The sequence below is a fragment of the Solea senegalensis genome, linkage group LG14, assembly GCF_019176455.1.
Source record: "Solea senegalensis isolate Sse05_10M linkage group LG14, IFAPA_SoseM_1, whole genome shotgun sequence".
Lineage (NCBI taxonomy): Eukaryota > Metazoa > Chordata > Actinopteri > Pleuronectiformes > Soleidae > Solea > Solea senegalensis.
In genome coordinates, this window is record NC_058034.1 from 15,627,083 (window position 1) to 15,648,339 (window position 21,257).

At 40.6% G+C, this 21,257-nt stretch overlaps 1 protein-coding gene across 1 annotated transcript in view; it reads right to left on the reverse strand.

Moving 5' to 3' along the window:
* adamts10 (ADAM metallopeptidase with thrombospondin type 1 motif, 10) overlaps positions 1–21,257 on the reverse strand; it is a 44,339-nt gene that overhangs the window by 16,399 nt on the left and 6,683 nt on the right. Inside the window, exons 3-14 of the mRNA XM_044044682.1 lie at positions 15,869–16,002; positions 15,521–15,730; positions 13,155–13,314; positions 12,587–12,789; positions 11,328–11,411; positions 9,329–9,474; positions 7,612–7,655; positions 6,964–7,069; positions 4,741–4,887; positions 3,820–3,961; positions 2,703–2,810; positions 1,751–1,896 (exon numbers count right to left, since the gene is read on the reverse strand). Coding sequence (XP_043900617.1) covers positions 1,751–1,896; positions 2,703–2,810; positions 3,820–3,961; positions 4,741–4,887; positions 6,964–7,069; positions 7,612–7,655; positions 9,329–9,474; positions 11,328–11,411; positions 12,587–12,789; positions 13,155–13,314; positions 15,521–15,730; positions 15,869–16,002 — 1,630 coding nt within the window. The remainder of the gene's footprint in view (positions 1–1,750; positions 1,897–2,702; positions 2,811–3,819; positions 3,962–4,740; positions 4,888–6,963; positions 7,070–7,611; positions 7,656–9,328; positions 9,475–11,327; positions 11,412–12,586; positions 12,790–13,154; positions 13,315–15,520; positions 15,731–15,868; positions 16,003–21,257) is intronic.

Genomic DNA, 21,257 nt, shown 5'->3' on the forward strand with positions numbered 1-21,257 from the left:
AGACTTGGATCAAATCATTCCTGGTTAAATCAATTCAAGATGAGTGCTCCAGTGAGTGTAATTCAACAGCCAGTCTGTTAGTCATTTTGGGATGACTCATATATTAGATACCTAGAATATATATATTATTATTATGATTATAATATCAAGCCCTAATAGAATAAAAGGATGATAAGCAGGTTAACATTTCTAATGCTTGCACCACACTAGATGTGTGTGCAGTGTGTGACAGCTGTGCTGCTACAACTCGCTCAGCTTTGTTTTTTAACACAGGAGGGGAGAGAATCTGCTGCTATGTTTTACATAGGGTTTGCATTTAAATGATGCTTCTTCTTTAAATGCCTCTGTAATGAAATAAATTGACCCATGGTCTAAGATTACGATACCAATAATATTACGATGCATGGATTCTGTGATAATCAATATATTGCAAGAGAATCATACAGCAATACATCACGATATCTGAAGAAAAACGTCAGGGAAAAGCTAAGAGTGCAGGATTTCTCTATGTATTCACAACATAGAGAAGAAAGTGCATGAAGTCTATGTATTGAACGTGGATGGAGCATCTCTTAACCGAGATTTCTCCACCATTATCCCGCTGTAAACTCCCTCTTCTTCGGCCAGGTAAGTTAAGCCCATGTTTTTGAGCAGTGCCGCCGCGAGGAGTCATGAAGTAGTGATTGAAACTGGCAGTGTTTACTTTAGATCGCCTTCATCGCATCGATTACTGTATTGCACAAGGAGGGATGACGACATATCACCAAATCGATATTTTGACCCACCCATAGTGAGCTCTACTCTCAAGATGAGCAGCGTGGCTCATTTGTGTGAGATGCACCTGAGATGCACTCTGATAACATGAAAACCAAGACATTTACATTTACATACTTTTATAAAGTAACAACAACATGCATGCTGAGCATTTATATACTTTTATAAAGTAACAACAACATGCATGCTGAGCAAAGTTCAACTGGAGCGTATGTTATGCTTCAGCAATCCAAGGTACAAGAGAGTGTTACGGTATGTTGCCAATTGTTTTTTTAACTCTTTTGTAGAATTACCTCTTTATATTTCCATTGACAGCCTTTCCTTTCTAAGCCCCTGTACGAGACATTGTACTAAATCTACGCACGAGTGAGTGAAGACATCGGTAACCACTTGACTCAATTTTCACACCACTTAGGCCTCATCAAGCTTTAGTGATGTGAAGTGTATTTTGCAGGAAAAGAGGTTTGTGGATTATGTCCACCAATCTCTTACAGCACTATAAGAAGGCACTTGTTATTTTTGAACAAAAAGAAAATTAACTCTTTCAAAGGTCTACTGGGATGACGATGTGCTGACCCAAAAACACGCCTTCAAACAATACATTCATTGTTTGAAGGCACCTTCAATATTGAGTTCTATAAGCAGATTTACCAGATATAATTTCCTATGCCGGGGTCACACAAGGGTACAGTGGCTATCATTGTTTGCTCGCAGCAAGGTCACAGGTTTGGATCTCAATTTATATCCAGGTACTCTGGTTTCCTCCCGCAGAGTAGATGGTTGTTCATGGTTTGTCATGCAATGGACTGGCGACCTGTCCAGGGCATAAACTCGTCTTTCGTTCTATGTCAGCTGGGATTGACTCCAGCCGCCCGTGACCCTCATGTGGAGGTTAAAGAGGTAGAAAATAAATGAATGAACTTCCTATACCACCAAAATAAATGTAACTCCGAGTGGTCAGAGCGGAGACCTGTACCTGGGACTGTCACAGTGTCTGATAGAGGAAGAGACTCCACCTCCACACGTCCTGCTGCACTCCTCCCAGGGTGACCACAACCCCCAGCCTCCGTCCACGCCCTCCGGACGAGTCCCATATGCCACACACATCCTCTTATAGCACCACTGCAGTAAATAAGAGACATGCTTAAACAACAAGAAACACATTTCATTTTTATGACACCTGAAATTTTACGGAACGCAAGTATCATAATAATCATAAGCATAAATCTCAGAGGGAACACACCGAGAAAACGAAATTGCTCATTGTGTCATTTTGAAGAAGCGTGTGTTATCAGGACAGAAAAGGTTCATCTTACAAATATTTTAATAGGAAAACCAAACAATTTTCAAACTAAACAACAGACACGATGAGTCAATGCAAGACACGAGCTGTGTTTTTAGTCTTGCGGAGAGCAGAACTGGTCCCAGATGAACAACACTGTCCTCCAGTCTTGATCAATTTTATGTCCTGCCTTAAAGCTGCAGTGCATAACCTTTTAAAAACTACGCTGTTCTTGCCTCTGTTCAATCTTGGTGAATAGAAAAAATGCAAGATTATTAGTATGCTGTGTCTAGAATCAGACTCTGTCAAGTAATACTATTAGACCTGACTGAGGGAGCGTTTATCTTGTCAAACTGCTGAACAATCAGTTTTTTGGGCAGAGGAATTCACCCGAGAAACTGTCTGTCGCAATTTTGCCATTGCCTCTGTCTGTCTTGATATAAAAGGAATCACTTCCTGCGTGCAGTGCAGCTTGTGTCACCTGAGCTAAACCCCAATATGCTAAGAATCGTGTAGAAATGAGAATCAGCACTTATTTGACAATACTTTCAATGTAAAGGACATTTGTGTAGATGTAAAAGTTACACACTATACATTTAAATAACAATAATGACGAAAAAAAAGTTTGATCTTGTGTGTTATTCACCCCTTTCTCTATTGTGTTGGTCTGACAGATGGTTCCCTCTGCAGCAGGAATGCTGCTGGTGATGCAACGGTTGCTCTTACTCATGCACCACAGCTCACTGCAGACTTCCTGTGGAAGGAGAATAAAATACAGACGACAGAGAGAAATGAAAAGAGGAAAGAACAAAGCATGAAGTAAAGCAAAAAAAAAAACAGTCAGTTTTCCATATAAGCTACAAGACACAGAGGATTCGCTGACTCTTCTTTTCTCCTGCTGCAGCAATGTCTATAACAGATGGGGCCACGTTTTATTGCGTACATATGCTCTGACCACATAGTATTGATAATAATGAGTCTATAAAGCAGTCTGCTGTTCCAGATGTCCATTCAGTCTCTGCATGGCCCAGTAAAAGTTGACCATGTAATGAAATTTATGCTATTCAGCATCGGCATTCCAAGATGTTTCACATCATTGCAGTGAAGCTAACTTGAACGGGGGGCAGATTCGCAAGAGTCAACTTAATAATTACAGCGATGTACCGAGACAGGGAGGCAGTAAAAATACTACACAGAGCTAAACAATGACAGAGTAAATTAAGACAATTTTAAACCCTTTCAAAAGTTCCCTTGATTGAGGATAAACACTGTAAACGGTGATGGAAATTAGCTAAATTAACTTCCTTTCATCATTCATATGTTCTAATCACGGCTTGATTTATTGACTTTATTTCATTTTATTCAACAAAAAGAATGATAAGATTTATTAGTCCTTCAACGGAAACAATATTGCAATATAAAAGTGGTAAAAGTAAAAAAAAAACAAAAACATAATCATGGAAATATAAAATAAAACAAACGTATACATTACCATTATTTTAAAAAACAGTAGACGTATAATTTAACCAGAAGATATATATAATATAGGCATATTATGTGCAGTATTGTAAAGGGATGACGTAGTAAGTATGTCATACTGCAAGTCCCATTATTAGTTGGGTTTTATATATAAATACTTAAAGAAAAAAGTGCTACTGTGTATGTACTGTATGTTATGTCACTTCGAGGCGACCTGCATTACCAGATAAGAAAGAGGAATGACAGAAAACAACAAGTGTTGAGAGTGTGGACGGAGAACTCACCGAATATTTACACTGTCGAGATCTGACTCCGTACTGGAAGCGGCACTGTTCGTCAGCGTCGTAGGCCTGACCAGGAGCTGTGGTGGGATACACAAACTCCTGCTTTGGTGGGACGTTGTTCAGACACGATCCCATTCCAGAGCTAAAGCATGAGAAAAAAACAAGAAATACATAAGGGAATCATTGTAAATATGTTAATCATTTGGCAGGATTTTGCGCCCAAAATTTGAGACAGTGCGAGTAAATTGTACATCAACTTGTGCATGTGCAACTAAATTTGCCGGTGACTACTTCCTGTTACTGCCAATGTAAACAGTTATGGAATGGGATGAAATGTATTTTATTTTACATACTCAACTTATATTTTGTTCTGCGCAGGTGTGAAGTGAGACTATTTCCAGTTACCGATTATGATGGTTGCGGAATGAAAAACGTGTATTTTATTTTATAAAGTTAACTCGTAGAATGAAATAGGTGATAGAAACGTGTATTTTTATTTCACAAGCGTTATGGCTCCAGTGGCTCTTATTTTGAAAGTCAGGTTGAAAGGAAGTTGTGCTATGAAAGATTTGGAGAGTGACTGTTATAAATGAATAGAACAGAATAGAATCCAGTTAGCCTGTGAATTTAAAAAAGCACATTGACTTCTGCATTTATCGACGTAAATACAGGTAAAATGAGAGGAAATGTGAATATTTGCATTGCAAGACAATTTATGGTGTGCTCTCCTAAATTTTTTTGGAAATGTTCAAAGAAAAAAAGATTTATTGAAACGAGACAACCAAATAGATCTGCCTACTGTCAAGCCTCGTCACTAATATCAATGTGTCTCTGATCATCAAAACAGTGATTTTATTTCTTTTCTTCCTCTAATTACCAAATTATTTGTGGTGTTGCAGATATCTGATAGGGCGGACTCACTCCAGGAAGCTGGTGATGTAATCCCGGCTACATGCCGACCAGATGAACGGGTTTGTCTTCATGGTGATGTGGTCGGCCATCAGCTTGGCGGTCTCCTGGCTGCGAGGGCCACATGCGTTCCCCATACCGTCATGGTTCATCCCAAACCTAAAAACCATGAGGACACATTGACAACACTTTGAGGAAAGAGGGGAAAAAAAAGAAAAGTATGACAGAGAGGAATCTAAAAAGAAAACCCCAGACGTATGACTGAGGACAGTCCACAGCTGTCAGTGTTCACCTTCATCCAGCAAAGAAATTATGACCACATGTTTCATCATTACCATCAGAGGTCAATGATCTGTGCTCACTGGGACTCCATGAGCTCCGCTGGTTTAGACTGACTAAAGCTGGGGACATACTACAAGATTCTTTTGCCCAATTTTACCCAAGATTCACAGTTTGGCAGTTGAGTTTGCTCCAGTCCGCACTAGTTGGGGGACAGTCGGCATGGGTAGACGATCGAACAAGTTTGATTTTTCTTTCTGGACATAATCGGGTAGTGTAGTGTGTGTGATGATTACTGACCAAACTGCAAACACATGCTGCCAGCGGCCAATGAAAAAGTGTAGGTGGGACATAGGACATCGCGTCAGAAGACTGATTTCTCAGAGCAGATAGTTGTGCAAACAACAGCAACAGTGAAAGCGTTTCATTTCAGTTGATTCCAGTCTGCGATTCCTCGTCAGGAATTGGAAAATCGTTAAAGACTGTGAAAGTAGTGTCCACAGCTTTAGAGGCTGCGGTGACCTGCTCAGGCCATATCTGTCATCTGCTCAAGTCAAGGTTTTGTCCTTTTTTAGTCATCATTCCTTATTTCCCGCTATATTTTGGAATTCATTCTGTTTTTCTCATTACAGACGACTGCCTTTGGTTTTCCTGCTCCACTAATCACATGTCCCTGCCCTTATTGTTTGCACCTGTGTCCTGTTAAGTGATCTCCCATTCAGTTTACATACTTATTTAGCAATTTCACTCTTAAAACTAGTTCTCCTCATCCTTTGGGTGGAATTCCACCAATTCTCTCCATATGCCAGTTTATAACTTTGTTTTTCAGTTTCTTGATTCTGCCAGTTCTGTGCTATTACCCGAGTTAATGAGTCACCAGTTGCCACACATTTCCTGTAATATTTGATGAAGAAATTCTGTCTCTTTAAGTTCTTGTCCATCAGATCATTATTTGTGATTATGTATAAAAATGTGTTACAGAGCCATTTTCTGCCATGACGTCATGCAGCAACGAGTCTGAAATACGAATTTCCTGAAAGCTTTGAATCCCTCAGCTGAGTCATCTATGTTTTGGTCTGTGTCGTCCTTTCATGTGGGTACACTTCACCACAAACTGGCCTGCATTTAATCTAATGCTGCACAACTGATGTCATAACAATTTTACATTGCACCGAGGGTGGTGAAACACATTAACACACACACACACATATTATGTATACACATAAATCAGTACACAATGTACAGTCATGTTGGTTTTCAGCCCTGGGGTGGGAGTAGTTGAAGGTGAAGCGTGGTCATCACTAGTGATGGATCCACCATCAGTCTTCGTACTTCTGTGTTGTGTGCACACAAGTCAATTGAATAAAACTCAACTCCACTGAACAATAAGAATAAACCAGCTCCGTGGTTTTGCAGAAGAAAAAAAAAACAACAAAAACAAAGTCAGCATTCATGACAGAAATTAGGTTTACAGGCAGATAAAATTACTAGTTATCAACTGATCCAGAACAGCTGCTCTAGTAAATCACAATCACCCAGGAGGTCGTGATGTAGAAAAAAAAACAGGCATACTCCAGCTCCACATGTTACCAATCCCACGAGCAAATAAACATTGTGAGTGAAAGAAAAACATACAACTATTAACATATTCACAACTGATGGGAGTGACTCATGCTGCTAAGGATTACAGACAACTGTCTTTGCTGATGTGCAGATGTATAATCTAAGGACAGCCTCGCCGCAGATGCAGAACAACACAACAAAAGATACACGAGACGCGTGCGCTGTGGGGATTCCAGGAGAGACAGTTTGTGTCATAGTGGGTCAGAGATAGATGATTTCCCCAGCTTTTGTATGATAGGGGTGAACTGATTTATATCTCCCTCTTTTTTTTTCCGAAAATGTTACAAAAAAAAAAGAATTACATGACAATGTTTGTGTGTTGGTGTTACTCACGTGTGTCCGATCTCATGGGCAATAGTAAACGCTGTTCCGAGGCCAATGTCCTCATTGATACTGCAGCTTCTCTCCGGTTCACACATCCCTCCCACAGGAGCCAGACCTGAGACAGAAAAGTTGTTTCTCAATGACTTAAAAGGAACGCGATGTGATGTTTGCTGAATGTGCTGTTGCTGTAATAATCTTTGCATGATGAAGCTTTGCAGGTTTTTGATGAATTCCAAGTGTTTAACTGACCTCAGTTCAGCATTATACTTAAACTCTCTGGGCCTGATTCTGGCTATTTGAGTCTCTGACCTCCGTATGAAAGGACACAGGTTGTGGAAATGAAAGATGCTGCAATTCCATCTTGCTTTTTCATTTGAAGTTGATGTTATTTTAAGATAAAAGAAAAATAAACTTTACACTGGCTTATGTTCATTTCTTGACCTCAACTTACAGATTTGGGTCTGGACATTCTTCGGAGTTTGTCATTTACATGTGACAACAGTACGCTGGTAAGGATTTTATCAGGAATATTATCAATAATCTCTCAATGCAGTGTCCTAAGAAGAGTAGCTGTGCAAACCTGTGTGTGTGTGTGTGTGTATGTGTGTGTGTGTGTGTGTGTGTGTGTGTGTGTGTGTGTGTGTGTGTGTGTGTTACCTAGGGTTTCGCAGGGCTTGTTTTTTTGGATGCAGATGTCATATCTGCAGACAGGAAATAAAAAGTCTTTATATTATAGTCCATAAGCTATAGTGTCTATAGCTTACAGACACATACATATTTGAAATTAGGGCTGAACACTTCATCGAAATTGAATCCAAATCACAATACAGCCTATTTGTTAAAGCCAAAATATCCTTTTAGATTAATTATTGTCTTGACCTGTACCCATCTTTTTCTATAGACTGAAGAGAACATCTTTGTTTCTCACAGATCTGCACAAAATGTCACACAGAAATCCTTCTAAACATGTTTTTCCAAAAGAAAATGAGAATAATGATATAACCATTCCCTCTGATACCGTGAATCAATCGCAATTCAAAATGATCGCAAAGCTGTCCAGCCCTCGTTGAAATGGACACACTGTTATATACACAGACACTGGGGACAGACAGTGAACAGCAGTGATAGCAGACAGATATACTTTTAAAAGAACAATAGCAGGAAATCTTGGACGGTCACTGTGGTGTCATCTGTCTGGACAGTTTCCACCCTCTGCTTGATAAAAGCCATCATAAAATCCAAGCTGTTCACAAAAAAGCCACTCCCCCTCCCAAAGAACAGTAATGACATTTACCTGTTCTTAACACCCCTCTATTTGACTCTGTTAACTGCCTGCAACATGAGCTTACAGCACATTCTCTTAGGAAGAAAAGTATTTGTGGCAGCTCTGTCCAGCCCCAATCATCGGATCACCCTGACCAAACCATGGCTCTGCTGTTTGCTGATGCACATTCCTCAGTCAATAGCACCAGTGTTTTATCTGTTTAATATGTACCTACACATTGTTGTGTATCAGTAACAATGTGGACTCAGAGGAATGCAAAGAGTGAGCAGTGCTTGTCTTGTGTGTGAGTCTTTGCTGTATTTTCTGGTTCGTTTCTCATCCTCCCTTGGGCTCAATTGTTTTTTTGTTTTTTCTCACTCCCTCCCTAAAACCTTTCTGAGCTGGGCAGAGCGGTCCTTGCTATCATCGACCCAGACACGACAAGACACAACCCTAAACGATTTGCTAAAGCCTTTAGGAAGAGGGTTGGGAAAGTGTCATTAGCAGAAATTTAACCCTGGATAAAGCAGTAGACAATGGATGGATGGATGGATGGAAGGAGGTTTATTTACAGTAACTGAATGCACAACCAAAAAGTATGGCTGTATAATCATTTTAAGGTTTATGTAGAATACACCTTTTTATTCGTACTTATATGGGCCTGATTTATAGAGGCCGTCATCTTTCTCCAGCAGCCTGAACAGGCAAACTAGCCAAAGCATGCATTCATTCATTTGTTCATTCATTCATTTATCTTCTCCACATGAGGGTCGCCAATTCCAGCTGACATGGGGCGAATGGCGAAAGTCTCCAGTCCATCACATAGCCACAGAGAGCCAGAAAACCATCCACTCTCACACACTCATTTTTAAATTAGAGTGTGCAATTGACCTAATCCCCAAATCTGCATGTTTTTGTACTGTGGAAGGACACCTCCATGTGTTGCAATCTGTAGTCTCACAATTTGATGTCATTAATTCTTACACACCACACCTTTAGATTAACAGGAAAACATTTAGAAGACATTAAGAAAGCAGCAGACCATTGCTCTGACTAAAAGAAAGACTTTTTAAACATGTGAAAACAGGTGTTATGACTTGGTGTCCTGACCTGGTGATGAGCACAGCGGTGTCGTGGTGAGCAATCCCATTGTCTGGTATGGCGTTTCCATAGCTGCTGCGGTGTTGGATGGTTTTCTGCCACTTACAGAAACTGTCTAAAGACTTCCCTGCATGGTGGTTGATCTCCAGTGTTGGCTGGAAGAGGAAAAAGAAAGGAAACATACGCAGAATTTAGGCAGAAAATAGGCAGAAAAACAGCAATTCCATGTTTATATAGAATACATTAATAATATATGGCCATTCCAATGACAACAAAGAGATTTCAACTATCACATGATAGGCCAATAATGTTATCTTTACCCAGCCCCACGCTTCCTGAATTGCAACGTTTCAGACTTGTTTTATGCCCCACTGTGTTAGTTTTTCAGCTCTGTGGAAACCATTTATCTCCAATGGTTTATTTAGTGTTAGAAACAAGGGAATTTACTCATTGCTCAACTCACATTAAAGGACACTTCATTCTTGAAGTTTATCCTAAAAACCAAGTGAAAAGTTGTGTGGCTTCCAAGACTGAATTCCCTGTACTGTACCAGAGAAGTTGAAGTGGAGGTAGGATTAGAATGAAGTTGCTTTCTAGTACTACGAGAATCCAGGGAGGAAAAAGAGACGAGGGGAATGCACTGCTGGCCACAGCTGGCGAGAACTCGTAACCCAGGAATGCATGTGGTGACATAACTAGTAATTGCCTCATCCCGCAGTCCCTCATTTCTGGGCCCACTGCTGGCCTGGTTTTGTTTTTCAGGGGCAGCTTGCCGTTTTCAGACATGGAAAGTGACACAGAACCACTGGACTCCCGGTTCTGTCCCAACCTCAGCGCTCCCTGGAGTAAGAATAACATTAATACTGCACACCGCTAATGATCCTAACATTTACTTATTAAATCCCACAGATGACAAACACATCTGAGTGGTGAGTTATGGAGCTAATTCTGAAGAGTGTGAATCATAAATGTTCCCTAATAGGGTATCTATAGAAAAAACCTCAAAGCCACGCTGTAACTGCCCCGCAGTTCACTGGGAGTCTTCTGTCAGACCGTGGTAAAGGTCAACATTATAACGGACATCACATCACATGCTGTTAGTGGCAGGTTGATAAGGTCATTCACTAGGCAGTCAGAAGACTCCGTCATCCCCTGAGCTACGCTGGTAAGGTCATGCACTTTTTATGAGCTAAACTCTGTGTGGATCCTCAGTCTGGGTCCTCTGTTACCTGCATTCTCTTACTCATAGCACACAAAAATTCTACCATCTGTATCTAGAGCGAGTGTCTACGAGGACAACAGTTTAAAGATAGAAACCATCGTTGATATTCCCGCTTCTTCCTATTTCCTGAGTTCCACTGTCCCACCTACTCTTTTTTCATTGGCTGTTGGCAAACTCATTGTGAAATTAAACTTTTAATGGCCGGCTTATCAAAGGGGGATTCATAGTCTGGGGAACATGAGTGTCCGTATTGTGTCAATGCATCCAAGGTCTGTAATTGGACGGGTAGAAAAAGACAGACAGACTGACTGACTGATCAAGCCTGGCAAGAAAATACTGGACCTTGAGTGATCTATTTAGGGCCATCGGGTGGTTTCGTGCAAACCTGTCTGTCTTTGTGAAGCTGTGATTCACATCAGCATCTAAACCTACCTTTGTGACTTTCTGGAGGTGGATTATAGCGACGGTCAGAGAGGTAACTGTTCACCACACCAGCAGTGAGCCAGACAGTCACAAAGCAGTTCTGTCTGACAGGTACAAATTCCCCCCATTACCTGACTCCTCCACCCTCTACTATGCCTCACTACGTCCTCTTGTCCCTTTCATTACAGCTGCTACTCACAAGACACATTTACACACTCTGTCCACTGGCAGTGGTGGAGGAAAAGACCCTTAACCTGATCATTTGACACAAACAAAGAGCTTATAGACACTGTTCAGGGAAGCGGTTTTTTTTGTGCAGTCTGGAAAATAGTGAGGACAAGGACACAGAGAGAAAGTTTCTACCTGGTCTTCCATGAGCAGGATGAGCCGTGTCACTACAATGTTGACTGCATTCCCCAGGCTAGAATCCTGGAACAGTTTGGCAACCTGACCTCCAGGGAAACAAGAAAAGACCAGTCTTAAAAACAGCTGATACACACATGGATGAATCCATCATAAATAAAGATTTGTGGAGAGAAGTAACAGACAACAGGAGCCCAGTCTTGAAAATTGTTGAAAAACGTCCACTATTTTTTGAAATAAAAACAGCCTGGTTCAGTGATGGTTTTCCTGTCGGAAAGCAAACTGCAGTTTTCTGTTTTCTGAATATTCCTCCTGTCTTTAGTCCCAACTGAGACTGATTTTAGCTCAAACCAAACACTCCATGAATCAGACTAGTGTGTTAAGTCAGCGCAACATGATTATTAAAGAGTTAAAGCACCACCAGTAAAGAAAAAGACCTAGACTAGAAAAAAATGGACTAAAACCCCTACTTGGTGTCTGGTGTAATTTGGCCCACTTTGCTCCCCACCACTAAAGACACACTGCTGGTCTCTATGATTCTGAAAAACTCTGGATGCAACCTGGTTTGTAACAAAGGCAGCTGAGCAACCACCCATTAAACACATTCTTAACATGTGTGTGTTTAGGTTTAAAGGGATCCGGTGTGTGAAGTGATCTACAGTGATAGAAAGAGTGTATGATGACATACAACTTAAGCCTGTCTAATTTTAGATCTAATTTGGAGATCTAATTTGACACGCTCAAATGTATACCAGTTGTAGGAGCCACAAATTAATTATATATTTTTTTCATTATATTAAAGTGTGTTGTAATCACCTTGGATAGGTGGATAGTGGGTTGTAGATATATGGGATATTAAATTAAGGGAATCACCTGTTCACCTAGCATAGTTAGAGAGAGATAGACGGATCATTATTTTGGTTATGAGTTCATGACTTCGTCCTTTTTCCATTAATAGATGGTTAAACTTATTTTCAAGTCTCAGTAAATTATTTTTGTTTAGTGCGTTGGACAATCGGGCCCAACCTCAGTGATTCTTTTGTTCTTTGAAATCACTGCACCAGTCACTTGGAACATTTCTGTGCCGTCGCTTGTAAAATGTTTTCTAGTTGTACCTTTGTGTTCTAATGCATCATCTTCTTCACCAAATCTTCTCACGCTGAAGTTGTTTTAAACTTGACTCAAAAAGGTGTAATAACACATTTGTACTGACACAGGGAAGGTGACTTTTTGGACAACTTTTGTGTTGTGAAACTTACAATATTCATGACAGCCAGGATGTACTGCTCGATGTCCCTGCGGCCGTGGTAACCCACCATCATCTTATCAGCGACCACCAGCGTCTCCACGTAGCGCTCCCGGCTAACTGAGCGCTTCAGAGGCAGCTGGCCGCGGCCGACGTGATGGGGAGGTGTTTTCAGTGTTCGCTGCCACCAAGACGCTCCTTTCATCGGCTTTTCATCTGGGGAGATTACACACACCTTTTCATCATTATGTGAAAAGATGAAATCCACAACAGCAGCGAGCGGAACCATTCACTGTATTTGCATTTGCCTTGAATTGACACTTGGGATCATCTGAAACACTGTACGAAGATGTGGAGTAGACTTTACAACAGTAAAAGGTTGGATTTTTATTTGCTGAAAGATAATTTTGTGAACATACTTTGGTTTTTTCAGCAACGCCCTGTAACACAAACTTGGTCACACCCAATCAAAACTGGGAACTCAGACACGACCACAGTCCTCTCCTGCTGGCTGCTTTGCAAAAGCAAATACCCAATACTGCTGCTCATAAAAAAACAACAAAAAAAATCTCCTCTCTCACCAATGACTCCACACGATTGGCCCTTGTACTGATGGCGAAGCGATGAGCGTTTATAAACCACATGGGGGCGCTCCTCTGCCCTCTCTGTCCTGGTCTGGTTATCTGATGAGACGAGAGGTTCGATCAGGTACTCCTCTCCTCCTGCTACAATCACCCCCTGCTGCAGAAAACAGAGCGACATTTGCATTGTCAAAGAAAGTCGATAATCTCCTTTTTTTTTTTGTCCCTTGAATATCAGATTAGCATTACGAAACAACTTCCACATATTACAGTTATCAGAGAAGAACGATCCTGTCGACAAAGACGATTGAGCAACAGACCAAGGAGATTTCACAACAACCTCTTAGCGTCTAATGTAGCAGAAATTAGACATCCTCAGGTATTCCCTTGCTAATAGGTCGGAAAACTGAAAGCTGCAGTGAAGGTTTCATAATACGTTTTTTTCATTTACAAAAAAAAATAATTTTTGTGTTTTAAATTAACCAGACAAACACCAAAGCAAAACTGATACTTTGACACAGAAACAACTTTTATCACACTTAATCTGTGTTTTGTCTAAAGAGTTATTACATGTTTCTCACACACACGTGAGAGAATGAGAGAGTGAGACAGAGAGTAATACACTAACACTTTGATTTTGCTCAGATGTGTTGGCCTCAGTCAGAGTGACCTGACTGAGTCAATGCGGCAGCTTTTAAGGTGCCTTTAATCCCATGATTAAATTAGTGATGCCACTCTGGACACTCAGACAGCTCACTGGTGAATGTGCTCATGCTGGTTTGACCAACAGTAATTACATGTGCTACTTATTAACGCTTCGGGAAAACATCTAATCCTCAGCTGTGTATACACTACAATTCAGAGTATCCATGCCCATTTGGCATCAAGGCAGCACGTGTGTGTGCAGCAGCTCTTAGCTCTACTGTTTGGTGCTTTTTTTTTTGGGTTGTGCAATCGCAAAATTTGATAGATCAACAAGCACACACCAGTTTTCTGTTGTTTTAAGTCTTTTTAAATGATCTACAGTTCGGCATTGTTGGGTTTGATTGCTGTGGCTGATCAGTGGCCGACAGGCTCAAAGTAATGCTTCCTCTAACCCAGCTTAAAAGTTGAAGTAATAATATTCTACATTTCCCAGACATCCTTTGGATGCCCCCAACAGAACATGCCAGAACTTGATGTTAAAGGGTAATGATAAAGGTCTCAGTGTGCTTCAAAGGAAGTGCTGGTTAAATCGTCTGAAACCTCCCTCCACTCAAATCTTCCCAACATCAGCACTTGAAAGGCTACATCTTGCAACTTTCTGATATGGACCACCTGACATCTGATCCAACTGTGGACAGTGTTTGACCTTCTCTCTCTCAAGGCACACATATGCATTGTAACATGCCAGTTGGCATGCCAGTTAGCAAAGCAATGTCTGTGATGGCAAACCAACACATGGATGCTCTTGGACAAGAGCGTTCAAGTGAGGCATTGGGAGCTCTTGTCCAAGAGCTACTTTTGGATGATGCTCTGTTTGAGCATTAACACATAAACGTGATTTGAATGGCTCGTGCCCATGTTAGAAAATGCACATAGCATGGTTTGTTTGGTTGGCGCTCGCACTGCCACTTGGAAAGTTGAATATTTCTCAAATTTTGCCAAATACATTGTGAGTAAAAGCTGCTATGTTGAATAGGAGTTGCTGTCCGTTTATTGCAGCGTCAACTGTGACTGGCTGTTTAGCTCTCCGATCAGAAGATGAGAAGAGAAACAGTAATGATGAATAGCCAAACGTCTACCTTCTTCCATAGAATTTGGAAGCAACTACAACGACAACGTAGTCATTTGGAGCAAGCGTCCAAGTGACAAGTATGCTGCAGTTTACATGTGACAAATAGACTACTGCCATCTGCTGGTGAGAAGGTAATTTCCTTTTCGGTGCATAACATGCGAGCTGCTTGCTCATTGATTACAGTCAACGCAGAGAGTGAGGGAGCAACTTCTTTTCTCAATTCATGACAATTTGGGGCAGCAGCACTGATTGCATTGTTGGCCTGACCAGGCGGTGCGTTTGGTAAGGTGAAAAGACGCTATGTGCTAAATATATACTCCGAAAAGGAGTACATTATGCTAGAGAAAAAGCAACCAGACTTGCAAAGTTCTGCTTTAAAATGTTTCCTTCTAGATCATTTCCCTTTGAGAACCACGCTGGTTGATTTGATCCAAGATGAAGACTGGATTTAAGTCTCAAGGTTTGTTAAAAGTACAAGCTTTGATGTTGAAATCAAGATTATCTGATATTTGCTGACCCAGCACTTCTGCTGCTGCTGACCTCACTCAGTGCATTAGCTGTGGATTGGACCGAGAGGGTTCAGGCTTACCAGGCCATCACAGTTGCTCAGGGCCACTTTGCTGGAGAGCGGCTGGTCTTGGAGGTGTCCTGTGTAGTGGCAATGGGGAGAGTAAGGGTGACTCCAGGCTAATCTACCCCTCTTCCAGTACTCAACCCTGAACTGGTGGGAGAGCAGGCCTCCCTGCAGCGTCAGGTTCAGCAGGAAGTTGTTGCGTGGCATGGACAGCTGGTAGAAGAGCTTAACGACAGGAAAAGTAGGTTCAGTTTATAAATAAATGATGTAATTTCTAGATTAAGTTACATTTAGGCGTTGACATAAAACTAACAGAAAGGAAATAAAGAAAAGTGAGGTCAATAAGTCCAAAAAGCATATTACTGAGTCAGGTGGTCTGTCTTCAGCACTGCGGCGTCTTCTTCGTTGGTGTTGAGGTGTGTCCAGTGCCTCACCATTAGGCCCTACACGCACTGGGATAGCAATCTCATACTGGCCTAGACTGGAGAGGAAAGCAGCTAGAGAGAGAGAGGAATAAAGAAGACATGAAGCCACAATCACAGATTGACTTAATAAAACTAAACTCGGCTTAATCTATTTGACTCTAATTAAAAACAGATGAGGATTTTGGTGCGGCTTATATTGAATAAAGCTCTTTTTATTGAGAGAGTAACCCAGCTGGCAAAGAGAAACTTGCTGACTTTTTTGGCACAATGCTGACAAGGCCCCTCGACTCCAAGTACCCTCTCCTTCATGAGGCCAAAGGGACGTTGCTATGGTTACCCTGAAACTGTATACTTCCTGTCTGTCCCAGGCTGTGTCGGGTCCTTGTGGAGATTTATTGTCCAAATACACACAGCCCCAAACAGCCAACTAACGGGGAAAGGTCACGGGCATACAAGGCCAGTTTTTTCTACTTTTTTTTAATCAAACCTTTGGCCTCAGTTGGTGGAAAAGCAGCCCATTCCCACAGAGAGTAAATACCCAGAGACCATAGTTCCCTGGTACAGACTTGAAGAGCTCTGTACCAGAAACCCTGTGCAGGCAGCTCATAGGTGTGGCTTGAAAGAAGAAAGAAAGCACAACAACAAATCCTGCCTTCACTACTGTTATTTCGATATGGGAAACTTTGCACAGAGTGAAACAGTTATGACAGCAAAAATGGACAATGTTAATTTAAAATGAGTAACATTAGTTATGTTGAATTATTTTATGTTGAATTCCCTTCCCTTAAATGCACAGTATGTAATCTGTGCTGCTAGGAGTCTCTCAATCAAAACTATAACACAAGACCTGGTTTGACGATGTCAGCATGGGATCATGGGAATTGTTATGGGAATTGTTATAAAAGGAGAATTTTGGTGGTAGAACATGTAATAAAATGGCAATGAGTAGTCGTGATCTACTCGTGACAACAACATACAACAAAATGGAAAAAAAACAGAAGACACCATACTGGCAAACAAATATTTCCTTCCTCACTCCAAGGTTTCATCTGGTGAACAGAACATAAATTACAGTTTAATGTAAGCTGCCACCAACTCCTAAAGCTTTAGACTTTAGCTTGCCATTATGGTTATCAACAAAGTACTTATTTGTCATTTAATGCTGCTGGTGATAAGAACAATTTTAAGGTTGCTTAGACATGTATCCAAAACTTTAAGGAATTTTTTACTCTAATTCAGTTCCATATCGAAGTGTCTGTTTAATAGTACTTAATGATTTCTGTCTTAATGATTTTTTATGCAACAAATACTATATCATGTTTATTTATCATTTAGTCTAATGCAATTAGGCAACTTATGCAGATTTGCACCCCGACAGCAAATGCACTTGATTGACTGAAAATTACAATTTCGGTAAACCAAAATATAATTTGTTGTTATGGTATGAAACTAGAGCCCTTAAAATGACAATGACTAATCTACCCAGCCAGCTTAATTACACAAAAGCATCAAGAGCTGTGTGCTTTTCCCACAGCATATCCTCCTCTCACAAAAACACAACAAGTAATCAGGCAGGTGGTTACCATTACCTTTGAAGCCCAGGGAAAGCTCCTAAAGAAAAAAGGAAGGGAGTGTATTCATAAAGTAGATGTGGAAGAAATTAATCAGACCTCACACAGAGGAGGATAATAAAAAGAGCTAAATAATTAGTTTGCAGTTTGAACTACAGGTCTGAGCAGACATTAACAAGCCTAGTTGCTCCCACAGGGAAAAAGACATGTCCTTCTTAATAAAAACATTTTTTTAATCTAAAATCCCTTAAAAACTCAGCTACTAGAAGAGAGTAAAATCATTATCATGTCACTGTTTCTCAGATAGTTTATGTTGTTACCCAGAGAAACAGATACACAGCAGATGTTAGAACATCAGCCTTCAGAGTAGTAGTAGTAGTAGTAGTAGTAGTTGTTGTTGACATAATCAAAACCATCATGTAAACAAATGTGTAAATCACATTTGTATGAGTACACTTGTAATAGCCTTGTTAATTCATCAATAAAATCTAATCTCATTGCAGCATGAAAGTAAACACCTACTAATCCATTTGCAGCCATAACTTGTAAAAGGACAAATGTGGAAAGGAATGTGCTTTTACAACTGCTGCAACAGTTTTTTATTAAAACGCCTGTTTATACACTTATACCTAAGAGAATTACTGTAGTAGAATATGTAAATATCACTCCTCAAATCGTACTTCTCATACAATCTTATGAGAAGTACCTTAAATATACCTTTAACATGTTTAAATATACCTTTAACATGTTTACCCTTTAACTACTTTACTACTTTAACTAAGGTACTTCTCATAACAATCTTAAGAGAAGTACCTTAAATATACCTTTAACATGCTTAAATATACCTTTAACATTTTTACCCTTTAACTACTTTACTACTTTAACTAAGGTACTTCTCATAACAATCTTAAGAGAAGTACCTTAAATATACCTTTAACATGCTTAAATATACCTTTAACATTTTTACCCTTTAACTAGAAGCAATCCTCAGCAGCCTTGTATTAGCCTGCTGCAGTACCTCAACTGAGATTGAGAATGGAAACACACATCAAGACTTCATTTAACAGGAGTCACTCCCTGGTTGAAAGCGCGGCACAGTAAAGAGCCCGTGCTGATTAAATACACATACACCCATGAGCAGGGCATCACCCTAATCCTGTTATCATCAAATGAAAGAGTGGAAGGAAACACTCTGAATGGAAACATGTCCCTCCCTCCATCCTTTCATGACAAAACACCGCAAAGCACTGCTTCTTCGACAGAATCTACAGTTATTCCCCCCCATCCACACTCTTTTTTGTATAATACAGGCGATGAAACCTAGAGAATGTACAGGTATCACAAACATCTTATGTCTGATCGTGTCTGTCTTAAGCTGGGGACACGCAACAAGATTTTTTTGCCCGATGTTACAGTTGGACAGAGTCTTCCCAGTCAGTTGAGGACAGTTGGCTGTCGCCATTAAAAAAATCATGCTGAAACCAGTCTTTTCAAAATCAGTAACGACTGTGAGAGAGAGAGAGAGAGAGAGAGAGAGACACACAGACAGACAGAGATAGATGTGTAAATTCAAGGTCTCAGGCCTGAAAACCAGACCAGTCAGCAGGCTTGTTGATATCTCACAAGTGTGTCTCGCCCATAGTCTATACATGATGTGGTACAAACTCCCATTTTGAGGCCTCAAGATTTTGACCGGTATCATGTCAGTTATTGAAAGTGGAAGTTCACAGAGACATGACCAGTCATTTATTAGATGGTACTGGCTGTCGATCATACTCATACGTGCTGTGCTTTACGATAGATAGGAACATAATTTGGAAAATTTCCATAATTGTCTATTGAAGAATGTTTACAGGCGACATAAATTAAGTGAGAAGTAGCTGTTTACCAAAAGACTTTCATTTAAAGTCCTTTTTCCAGTGGAGTGCTACTTCCATCCTACGTCAGACAGAATAGGCCTTACTTTTTCAAACTGGGGGAAAACACGTGTACTTTTGAAATACAGTCTATGGCCTGGCCACACTTTAATTGAGACCAATTTCTGGAAACAGGTGAGGCCAATAACAACAATCAATATAAAACGTGGCTGGTTTGATACCAGAAGTGACACAGGAGTACACAATGGGACCGGGGAAAAACCATTTAATCATTTTTGCTGGCAACCGTGATAGCTGCCGCTGATCTGTTGAATCAGTGTCATGCTGAAGTCTGGCTGCGGCACACATTTCATTTTTCCTAGCTGCATAAAAACAAGGAAGATCTAATTTTGCATCTTTAGGTCTGATTAAAATTCAAATCAATCCATTTTATTCCACTTGAGAGAATGGAATAAGCTGCAGACATGGCACGTATGCATTATCACCACAGAGAGATGTTGCAGTGAACTCGTTAGAGAAGGTTAGCCTATTTCCATATTTCCAGCAGACACGAAACAGTATTCACTTTCATTTGGAGTAAAGAATGAATTAGACTTTTCTGTTTTGGTCTCCATCTAATCCTGAAAATAATATCTGGCTCTTTAGTACAGTATGTTGATCATCCAGTTATACTATGTCTGCCTGTTATTTGGTGTTTGGCAGGATGCACACAATGTGCTTAGGGTGTTTTCACTGGAAAAAGCTGCTGTGTGATGACAGAGCTGATGAGACCTGAGTTGCAGGCCAGAAAATGTAGCAATTGACAAAAAACAAAACTGAGAGGAACTGTAGTGCAGGGTATTTAGTAGAGCCGAGTATTGAACTTCAATCATTTCATGGGATCTCATATCAAACAATGTGTTGTCATTCAATATCACATTTCAAGTAGTAAATCCCATCAGCATCAGTGAGCCAGTGAGTATGCTGGTTCACCAAGATCCAACAGTGCTCCTGATTGGCCGTCTAAAAGTATGCAGGACGTGAACATGTGCAAGTGAGTTTGTGCGTGTGTCTTTGTGAGGACCAACACTCTTATAAACCTAAGGGCCGTGAAGACATTTTGGGAAAGTGAGGACGTTCTGGCTGGTCCTCACTTTCTGTCTCCCATTAAAAGGGCTTTTTCAGGGTTAAGACCTGGTTTTAGGGTTAGGGTTAAAATTGGGTTTAGGTAAGGGTTAAGGAATGCATTATGTCTATGAATGTTCCTAGTAAGAATGCTGCATGAGAATATGTGTGATCCAGGTATTACTCATGTTGTGGGGACCTAAGTCTGTTTACACAATCACAATATGGGGACTTCCTTTCGGGGACAAACAGCAAGTCCTCATAGTATAAACTATTCAATTTTAAGGTGAAGAAGTATCGGTAGGGCTAAGGTTACAGTTGGGTCAGTAGTCGTTTTGGTTAAGGTTAAGGTTAGAGTGAGTCTCCAGAAAATGAATGCAAGTCCCTGTAATGTCCTCTGAAGCCATGGAAACCAGACTGTCTGTGTTGTGTTGTGATAGGCTGGTTTTATCAATACCCAGCTCTAGTATTTAGCCTCCCAATTTAAAGGTCTAGTCAAAATCAAATCAAATCAAATCTGACAAATCTTACTAATGTTCATTAAAAGGATCTGAGCCACGTCAGTGTTTGTGGGTATTTAAAAAGAAGCAGTGTGGCAGACTTCTGAAGACAGATGACGTTGAGGGGGTCAGAGGTTAAGTCAAGGAAATGCACAATTACAGCCTTGTTCTGGATGATGAGACTCAGACACTCAGGAGATTTATGCCTTTGCCTTCAGGAGATTCCAGTTCAGTGTGTATGAGAGAGAGGCACAGACACTGTGTGGTGAGATGAT